The sequence below is a fragment of the Equus quagga genome, chromosome 4 (assembly GCF_021613505.1).
Source record: "Equus quagga isolate Etosha38 chromosome 4, UCLA_HA_Equagga_1.0, whole genome shotgun sequence".
Lineage (NCBI taxonomy): Eukaryota > Metazoa > Chordata > Mammalia > Perissodactyla > Equidae > Equus > Equus quagga.
In genome coordinates, this window is record NC_060270.1 from 127679623 (window position 1) to 127690619 (window position 10997).

Genomic DNA, 10997 nt, shown 5'->3' on the forward strand with positions numbered 1-10997 from the left:
GATATCTTTAACATTTTTCCTTTTGTGGCATTGATATGCCAAATTGAGTGATTTGTTTCGTTATTTTCTCTTCAATTAAAAAATTTGGTTAGCACCTCAATAGAAAATTAGTATCTCTGATTTCCTTATAAGTTGTTTCTTTGTTGCTATTTCCTGATTTCCCATCACAGCATATTTTAGTCTTGGTTTTGTATTGGTGGGGAACTCTCATCTCAGGTTTTGTTAGGAAATCTCTTGGCCCAGGAGGCCCAGTAGATAGCGAGAAGTGGTTGACAATGAGCTCTGACCCTGGAGTCAGGCAGACTGGGCTTCAGTCCTCTGCCACTTACCAGCATTATTACCTTGCTCGAGTTTATTTAAATGTGCTAGCCTTCAGTTTCCTATTTGAATAATAGCAGCAGGGATAATAATACTTAAAACACCTAGCCCAGGGAGAGTTAGGTGCTTCATATTAGCTATTTTGTTGTAAATAATATATAATCCTAATTTTTTTGTTTTGATGGGTTGTCAGATTTCTTTGATATAATTATGACTTTCTAGTTTAAGAATAAGTAAAGTTATTTCAGATTAATCTCTTCATTGAGAAATTTTGAAAATGGTGTGCTTAAGGGAGTTTATTACTTAGCTAATCAAGAGTGGAATGCCATGTCTGGAGCTGCCGTTGAAGCTGTATTTTGTGAGTGAAATTTCTATACAGTCCGGACTACATAACATTTGGTCGACGACAGACCATATATACCACAGTGTCCTATAAGATTAGTACCATAGAGCCTAGGTGTTTAGCAGGCTGTACCATCTAGCTTTGTGTGAGTACACTGTGATGTTCACACAACAATGAAATCACCTAATAACGCATTTCTCAGAAACACATCCCCATCATTAAGTGACGCATGACCTCTCCTTTAGAGTAAAATTTACTGTTTGATTTATTCCTCTCTATTAGAATTACTATATGAGAACATCCTGCATTTGTGTAAAAATTTGGAAACGTGGTCGTGAAATTGCTGTACTGTTATTCCCATAAAGGATTTTCTCTAATCCTCTGATCATGTCAGTTTGGATTAGTTTTGTCTATATATAGTATATTAATAATTGAGTCTGAATAAGTCACTGGAAAGCTTAGGAACATGTGGCCTTATACTCATCTTAGGCTGTCTAATCATAAATGTACTATAATTTTGTTTTACATAGCCATACAAATATTAAATAAGCTCAGTAGTGAGGGAAAGAGGAAATATCTTTGATCACATACACATTGAACAGGTTTATATTTCTACCTTTGTTGGCAAGCGATCAATTTACATTTGCTGGCAACTTAAATTTTTCTTTAGCTATACTATAATGGGTTTGTATTTTTTAACCTGAACTTAAGAAAAACATTATGAAGGAAGGCTGAAAACTTCTATTCATTTAAAGGCTGTAAAAGGCCAAGTTGGATTGAAGCTTTTAAAACAAAATTGGATCTGGAGTGATGATGGTTTATTTAGCAGATGAAGAGGAGTATCCATTCCACAGCCACAGATACTCCCTGAGCTGGAAACAAGAGAGCAGCTCATGTCAGACTGGAGGTGGTAGGAACAGAAGGATGCTTTTTCAGTTGCCTGCGTTTTTTTTCCATTAAAACCTTTCCAAAAGGGCTGAATTAGTCTTTGTATTAAGGCAGAAACTAATGATAAAAAACAAGGGAGACCACAGTTTTGCAGCTGGTGATAGAGTTGGAAATAAAATACTTTGAGTAAAGTGTAAAGCCAGTGAGTCAATCTTCCCTCCCCTGTCCGCCCCCTCCCTCTTTGTCTTTCTCCTCCTCTCCCTTCTCTGCTCCTTCCCTCCCAGCCTCCCTTCCTTCCTTCTGATATTTAGCACATGACCTTCATGGATTACAGCTAAATTGCTATTTAATCGTTTGGTTTCCTTCTATCCTTTGGATTACAGTCTGAGATCTATTAAGGACTCGCGTCATCATGGTCTAGTTGTACAGAATTGGGAATGTATCCCAGCTACATGACTAATTCATATGTAATGACCTTGAGCCAAGGCCCTTAACCTCAGTGATAGTAATCAATAAAACATACCTATCCATTTTACAATCAGCCTGTCAGAGATGTTTAAAAACAACTATAACTTTCTAAAATGTTGAGTTTTCCAGGTGACTCACTATATAAATACAAAGTGATACGAAATGTAATTCTAATAAGTGCTACTTGTATATAGAATTAGGGCATTTGGGAGTAGGAGACAAAAGTCACACAATTCAGGTTTTAAACAGGCTCAAAATCTCCAGATGAACAGGAGAATGATGGGATTGGAGGGCTAGGAATGTCATATTTTAGACTTGTAAAATTGATAGAATCTCCACCTGCTTCTAGCTGTTTTGGAAAAAAGTGAGATTTTGATAGGCCAAGCATGCCAGTGTTAAATGAACTCATGTGAACTGTAACATTTTTGTCCTCCTGTTGTCATGACTTTGTACAAATAAACTAAGATAGGGTTGTCTGGTTCTGGCAGGTTCTGACAAAGAGATGCGATAAGGAAAATGTAGTGGTATGGAAAATCTGCAGTGTGAAAGGAAAACTGTTAACATTTAATTTATAAACTTTTGGTGGCTGCCTGCCCAAGTGAAGTTTCTCTTTACTATGGGGAGGCATGCATTAAACATCAGAGCCCTTAATTTATATAGGCTCCTGTTCTGGTGTGTATGCTCTGTTTTTCTGTCCTGAGGAATGATTCATCAAAACACAGGTTCCATGCCTCTGGCAGTTTCTATTAACTCCTTGTTTTCTGGACCTTGGCCTTCTCGACTAGTATTTTAAAATTAACATAAGTATCCGTTGGGGAGGTGGGGGAATGAGCCTTGATTCACGGTTAGCACACCTACAGCCTTTGCAAGATGCGGCTTGGAGTTGGTGGAGGAGTCATCTGATAGGAGCAGCCTCCTCCTTCAGTTTGGTTTGCCCTGGTAGTCATTCCGGAATTTGTGTCAGTTCAGTTGGAAGTGTTTGTGGAACTCTTTCACAGACCAGGAAGTGGACTGTCCCTTAATGAAGTAACACTCCCTCTGCTGTCTCAAAACTATCAAACCATTCCATCTTCTCTCTTGGCATTCTACCCATAGGTGGTTTCTTGATTTATGCGGACCTTAAAAATATAGGTGGCGATTTGCTAGAGTAAAGAGGCATTTGTGGTTTTAATTTTAATTGGTACCTGTGTGTGTGCTGCCTCCTAGCGTTTTTCTGTCTTGGAGTGAATGACACTCATTTTGCAGTCTAGCTCCTATCTTCTGATTTGGACTAAATTCAGCCCAGCAGCTAGCCTTTCATTTTCATGAGAAGAATACCTAGCTTCCATGTTATTCTTTAATAATTTTTTTTAAGGTAAGCTAATATTTTCCCCCCAATTACTCACAAAGCTTTTCTACATTAAAGTTTTTAAATTTATTCTCATTTTATATTTATCTTTCTGAGCTGAAGCATGCTTGTGAACAAAGTATTAGTATACTCTGAATAAACTGCTTTTATTCTAAAACCCGTCTTTCTTGGGCCTTTTAAATAAGAAATGTCCTTTGAGAACTTTGGAAATAGTGAATTAAGTGACTAAGTGACACACACTATATATAATATCTCTTCAGACTAGCTTCAAACTAGTCTAAATTCAGAATTTTAAAAAGGGACGTAGTTCATGCACGCAGTCACTGAAATAGGTCAAGGATGTATCGCTTAAGACTAATATACTTTAAAGAATAAGAACTATGGGTAGTTAATATATGAATGGTGTGCACATCAGAATTCTGGATTTCCCTTGAGTAGTGAGGGAGATAAAATACACAAGTAACTATACCATGTATAATAGTGCCACAGTGAGGCAAAGGTAGGGGAAAGAGAGGACTTCTGACTTCAGAGATTGGAGCAGAGCTCACAGAAGAGGGCTTAAGAATAAGATGGCAGTGAGAAACGGATGGAGAAAAGATGGTTTCAGGGACTAAAAGATGGTTTCAGTGGCTTCCTAGGCGCAGCAGGTACATTCGGGGTTCTAGCGGGAGAGAACCTTTCTAATCGCTGAGTCCTTGGCACATGCTGTGGCAAAGCACTAGTTGTGCAACTGGCAGCAGCCACGTGGATAAGGAAGGCTGGACGGGATGCCTGGGGAGAGTGGAGGGAGGGGCTTTCAAAGGCTTTCAGGCTAGCCGCTGAGGGAAGGGGAGGCTTTGATAGGAATCTAGCTCTTCCCCAAAGGAGAGAAGGGAGCACAGAGAAAACAAAAACAAGGCCAGTAAGTAAGACCAGTTTTGCTCTGTTGAGGTTGAGAGAGAAAAATAAATTAGGCAGACTGAAGAATCTTGAATGAAAGGCTAAAGAATTTAGATTTTATCAGGAATATCTGTGGGGTCTTTTGACACTCCCTTACTGAGAAACCTGTACTGATCAGAGCAGTGTTTTGAGAAAATGATTAGAAGTATGTGGAAAAGTTTTGGAGGGTGGAAGGAGGACTGGAAGCAGAGGCACCAGTTAGGAGGGTTGAATAAATTTGGTGATGATATTTGCAGATGTAAAAGTTGAGGGAGGTAGGAGAATTAATAATGATGACAATTTAATCCCCAAATAGTAGTAACAAATTGAGTATTTGATGCTTTGGAAGACAACATTCATTTAGTCAGTCAACACATTTCTTTTTATTGAGATATAATTGGCATACAACATTATATGTTTGTGTGTAACGTGATTTGAGTCAACACATATTTAATAAGCACTTAGGATGTGTGGTAGTCACTGGGGTTCTAGTGGGGAAGAGAAAAGATGAGGCCTGTGGCCACATGGAGCTTACATTTAATGGGGGAAAGAGACAAGAAACAAGTGTGTATGTATCTATCTGTCTGTCTGTATATATGGTGTCAGATAATGATAAGTTCTCTGAAGAGAAAAAACGAGATAAGAGATAAGGAGTGATGAAAACCAGGGCAGTGTTTTCTAGTCTGTGAGATCCCGTTTGAGCAGAGGCCTGACTGAGGTGAGAGGGAGCCTCTTCACTCCCTGGAAAGGAACCTCTCTGGCAGCAGCACAGCACGCGGAGGCCCTGAGTGCCCGAAGACCAGCAAGGAGGCCATCCGGCTGGAGTGGAGCTGCGAGGGGCAGAGTGGCAGGGAATGAGATGCACATGTAACCAGGGAGAAGAGCAGTTAGTGTCCCAAAGCCATGGTAAAGAGTTTGAAGTTTATTCTAGGTATGATGGGAGAGCCACGGTCTGTGTTTTCAGAAGATCCCTGTAGCAGCAGAGTTGAACAAGAGGAATAGTTAGGAGGCTGTGGAGGCCTCCAGGTGAGAGAAGGCAGTGTCTCAGAGCCAAGGGCCATAGTCATGGAGGTAGTGAGAAGTGGTGGGATTCCAAATCTGTTTTGGGGTAGAGGATTTGTTGGTGAGCTAGATGTGGTTGAGAGAGAAATAGAATCAAGGAATACCCCCCCAGGGTCTATATGGTGGGTTTGTGTGAATTAGAAAAAGCTAGTTCTGCCTCTTGGCATAAGCAGACCCTCTCAGCACGTTTGTGTGAAGAAGGCTCCCTTCCTCCCATCAGATGGACCTGAGTGCTGGACACCACCGCCGGGTGAGAGGAGAGAATAGGCTAGGTACCCCGACTTGGCCAGGCATCCTTGTGGAGAGGACTCGACCTGTGCAATCCAATGCAGCAGCCCTGGATGACGACTGCGTTTTTGGCCTGAGCAACTGGATGAACAGTAGTGTCATCTCCAAATGAAGGAGACTGGAAGAGGTGCAAACTGGGGGTGCAGGAAGGCAGTGGAAATCAAGTTCTACTTTGGGTACGATAAGTCTGAGATGCCAATTAAACATCCTAGAGGCAATGCCAAGTAGGCAGATGGATATGAACTTTGGAGCCCAGTGGGGCATCATCAGGGCTGCTGAGAGATTTGCTGCTTTTGAGTTTGAAATGACAGCATGACAAGCAAGTGGAGCTGCAGAGTTAGCGTTTAGGAACAAAGATTTAGATTAAAGTTGTACATTGGGAAGTCATTCTGCACAGAGGAATGTATGCAACCTTTGAGGGAAATTATGTTGCAAAACAGGAAGGCTGGAGACTGCCTTTGGAATATTATTATGCAGTGGAAGGTAAAAATGACTCTGCCAAGCACCAAATGGGAGGAAGATGCAGGTAATGCAGCATGATGGAAAACGAGTGAGGGCATAGAGCATGTTGGAGAGATCAGAAAGAATCAGGGCTTAGCAAGGCTGCTGGAGCTATTGAGGATGCTATTTAGAGAGTACAGTGGGTGTGAAGGTAATCTGCAGGGAATTAAAAATATGAGCTACTTTCAGAAAATATGCACTGAAAGAGGGTAACATAGGGTTACATGTTGGTTGTTCAAAATAGGATGAAGTGTGTCTGTATTAAGGCAGGATAAGGGAAGCTGTGAAGGAGGAAACGTTGAAGGTGCTAGAAACAAAGAGGATCTGGAGGATAGGTGTTTGAAGGAACAGGTGGAGAAGTTACTCTCAGAAATGAGGAAGGATAGATACTTTTTGTTCTGAGGCTTGGAGAGAAGGAAGAGAAAATAGGTTTTAGAAGCAGGAATTTTGCATAAGAGAGGAGAGAAAGGTGAGAAGAGTTTGTTTCTTAGTAAAGTTGTGGTCAGAGTCAGCTGTTTTAGGTGACAAGGCCTGAAGAAAGTGTGAAAGGGAACCAGTAAGAAAAAAAATTGTTGAACAGTGATGAGAGACCATTTGGAAATACAGAGAATAATTTGTAACAGTCCATCAGTGTTTTCCTATGGACCCAAGAGCACAAGAGGAATTGAGGATTCCAGACTGATCCAAATAAAAAGGAAAGAAGTTAAGGGCACCTGGAACAATGGTTCGTAACCCAGAAGAGTGCATACAAAATCACCTGGAGACCTTTTTCAAAAAACTGTTTTCCTTAAAATGTATCAAATTGAGGTGTGGGAATAGGATGACTAGAAATGGGGGAAGAGAGGCTTATATATACTTTTAGAACATTCTGGGTGATTCTGTTAAGTTTACCCCCACCCCCTCACTAGAGAAAACTGTTCTGACCTTAGGGTTAGCAGGAGATTGACAACAGAGTATATGCTGGCTAGGAGCAGCAAAGGGTAGCTGGAAGGGAAGCTAATGGGCTGAAGGAATGAGTAAGGTTTTCTGGAGTGACATCAACAATAATAGTAAGGAGTAGTAAGATTTTGGGGGTGTGCTCAGCTGGTTAGACAGGGACAGGTTCCTGTACTGCAGAACTTTACAGAGCCTTTCGTATGCTCATGAACCTCCAAGAAAGGAATTTAGTATTTTAAGAACATATCTGACCACAGGACACTTTTTTTCATGGAGCATTTGTGGACTATTTTTTGCCGACCACATTTTGAAAATACTGAATGCAACGGTTAATTCCAGTTCAATTTAAAAGTTCACAGGTGTGGAAACGGGAAGCCACAGTGGAAAGGGAGAACGTCCAGTTTAAGATCTTAAAAGCACAGCAAACAGGGCTGTGGCTTTGTTCCTGGATAGCTGGGTTCCTTACTCTCCATCCCTCCACTGAAACTTCTGTTTTCTACTATTGAGTCCAAATCAGTTGGATCATCAATGTGAAAGTTGAAGTTGCAAAGTATGAGACAAAAGTGGGGACTTAAGGATTATTTACAAGCAGTGTATGATCAATAGTTCAGTTTCTCAAAAAAAAGGGTTGGATGAAGTCTTTATGAAAACAGACCAAAATCCCATGGCCTTTAGTGTAAGTAGCCTTATCTTTAATTATAAGGATAAGAAAGTGGCTAATTGTCAAAAGAAGACACACTTTGAAGTCTTGGAGCATTTGACAGCAGTGACTCAATATTTGGGGAGTTTCCCCAGCTTTTGAGCAGGGGCAGTGTCTTCGGCTCTAAGAATGCCCCAGATTGTACTGCCTGAGCATTGAAATGAAGACTCTCTTCCCGGTGAAATATAGTCCTATTCTTAAGTTTAAGATGATTAATACTGAATGTTGTCTCTTAAGATTTCCAGAGAAGCCAGTGATTGGTGATTGCTGAGGACAGTGATTGCTGGCAGGGATTAGACATTTAAATAGCGTGATTTTAGTTTTTAAGAATGATGTACTGTGAGTTTCACCAGCATACAAGTCAGCTTGCAGAGCTGAGACATGCCAAATGAGAAAGGTCATAAACAATTCTCAGCTGCCCCCACTGTGTGTTTCACAGGTCACAAGTTTCCATTCTTTCGTGCCAGTTGATATCATCACTCCATTCCTTCCCTTATGTGTCCTATCTTTATTATTGAATTTTCTCTCATAATCCTCTATTAAAAAAGAATTATTACACACGTGCATTCTCTTTGGTTACGGAAGTGTACTTGTGATAACTTTTGTGTGTGACCCAGCTGAAGTATTCAAAGCACATGGAAAGCACTTACTGCTGACAGTTGTACATTCTATGTATTTATTTTCCCCTGCAGATGCCTGAACTTTCTTTTCTTCACAGGTAAAGTCAGTGATAAACCTTTTGTTTGCTGCGTACACTGGAGATGTGTCTGCACTTCGAAGGTAGGTTAACAGGGTGGATGAGCATTTGGTTTGCAGATGTTTATGAAGTTGCTTCTGGGCAAACAGCCATTTTAAGGCTAAAGTCTCATTTCCATTTCCCTCTAATAAAAATGACCCAAGCAAATTTCTATTAAATCCCCACTGCCAGCGCGTTAGGCTTGCCGTGCAGTCTGGTCCTTTTCTACCTCCTATGAAAGCCCAGACGTCTGTTTTCTCAAGTGGTAACTTCCTGCTAGTCTAGCTGATGAGTATTAGTGTTTTACTGGAATTGAGCAATGCCTTCTCAGTCCCCATCTACCCTCCACTCCCCATCTTTGGAGGTAACGGGAGCAGGCAAATAGGGGCATTTGGCATTCTGCAGATCACCAGGGTTAGAAAGGCCACATAGTGCTGTATTCTTAACAGAAGGTCTCTTGTATAGTTGCAGCTGAACTTTAAGGTGGAAAAATGTCTGTGCTTAATTTCCACCTGTTTTAAAGTCTGCTTAGAACTTGCATCAACGATACTGTATTATAAACTTCAAAGTGGCTAAGAGACTAGATCTTAATTGTTCTCACCACAAAAAAAGAAATGATAATTCTGCAATGTGATAGAGATGTTAGCTAACACTGGTGATCCTATTGCAATACACAAATGTATTAAATCAACACCTTGTACATCTTAAACTTACACAGTGTCATATGTCCATCATATCTCAATTTAAAAATGTGCACTTTAAAAACATTTTTTAACATAAAGTCTGATTAGTACTTGTAAACTGTAGACTGTAAAATATTAAACAATGGAGGTCTTAGTGAAAATATTTAACTGTAGGATAGATATCAGTTTCTTGCCCTTCTGAGGCACAAATTTTGGTATAGTTGTGCCACTCTTCTTGAATTTTGAACAAAATGTAATGAAGCTTAATTCTGTGAGAGGTGGTGAACGTCTCCTCTTACCCAAAGGGCCAAGCTCAGGAAGAGAGGTGAATGGCATTTATCTGGGACGCCTGTGGCGGGTGAACTGAGAGTCAAGTTTCCATGAGTGAGCCTGGTGGAAGGATGGCCCCTGTCTCATAGGACCTTAGATTGGACTGATGGAGTAACTGTTACAAGTGTGAATTAAACTTTGCATATAATGAATAGCTATGCTTACAAATTTTCAGATTTGCTTTGTCAGCCATGGATATGGAACAGCGAGACTATGATTCTAGAACAGCACTCCACGTAGCTGCCGCAGAGGGTAATATATACACCACTCATCTTTTTTTTTTCCCCAGACTAATTTCTAATCAATACTAAAATCTGCTTGTTTTGTTTTGGATATAGGTCATGTTGAAGTTGTTAAATTTTTGCTGGAAGCCTGCAAAGTAAATCCTTTCCCGAAAGACAGGTGAGCATGAGTGTTACCTTCTAACATGTAATTGGGAGGTCGGTATTTTATTACACAGGGCTATCATATTCAAGTGATGGCCTGTTCAAATCCATTCCATGTATGTTGGAGACACTCCTGAACTTGCTATGATGTCTTATAAAGGCGACACACAAAACCTTCTTTCTGCTAGGGAGATCATTCTCTCTCCCATATCTTGTTTCTTATCTAAGAATGGTCTCTCATGTAGAATTTCTCAGGTTAGTCTGAAGGTTAGTCAATACACAGTATGAAGAAAACAATTCTTTGTGTTTGGAAAGAGAAAATAGGAATTTTGTCCTTAGGAGGCTTTTTACACAGGGTAGACAAGATAAACATTTAGAGAAGCATTTTAAAACTGGTAAGAAAATTAGTGTTACAGAACTCCAAAATGAATATATTGGAGTTTGTTGAAATTTCTGGATTTGGGTGGAGTCAGTTTTAGAAGCCTTCGTGGAAGCTGAGTTTTAGTCAGTGCTTTGGGGAAGAGACAAGACTTGAAGGCACAGCGGGAAGAGAAGGGCACTCTATCCCCAGTGGGAGAAGTCGGCCTGGAACATACTCTGCTCCTGGCCTCTCCTTCGGGTCCACAAGGAAAACTGTCAATCAGAAATAAAGCTTTAGAAGAATGGAAGGAAAAGATACTTGATTGAGAGGTTTGATATGTATGATGAGGAGTTTGGATTGGCTATTTGAGGCCTGTATTAAGTAAGTTGGAGCAAAGTGATTATCCTCTAGCTATTAGATACTTCTCGTTCAGTAAGGTTTTACTCTTTTTCTAAGTTACAGGTTTGGGTTTTATTAGATCAGCCTGCAAGAAATGCAGACAGGTTATGTTGTCGGTGTCTGTAAACTGTTAGCAGTTTTGTCACTGTGATAACACTTTGGTTATCCAACTTTATTCTTACAGATGTTCAAAAGCATCATGATTAAAATGACCTTTATTGGCAGTATTCTAAAACCTCATGGTAGAGTGACAGTCCTCCCTTTTTTCCTCCAAATGCAATGCCCATACTAGCTCTTTCTAGAGCAATAAACTGAAGAGCATCGTTCCCCCA

General features: G+C 40.3%; 1 protein-coding gene across 1 annotated transcript in view; it reads left to right on the forward strand.

Annotated features, from left to right (window-relative positions):
* LOC124237971 (glutaminase kidney isoform, mitochondrial) overlaps positions 1–10997 on the forward strand; it is a 79962-nt gene that overhangs the window by 64712 nt on the left and 4253 nt on the right. The window contains exons 15-17 of the mRNA XM_046658163.1: positions 8489–8550; positions 9695–9771; positions 9858–9921. Coding sequence (XP_046514119.1) covers positions 8489–8550; positions 9695–9771; positions 9858–9921 — 203 coding nt within the window. The remainder of the gene's footprint in view (positions 1–8488; positions 8551–9694; positions 9772–9857; positions 9922–10997) is intronic.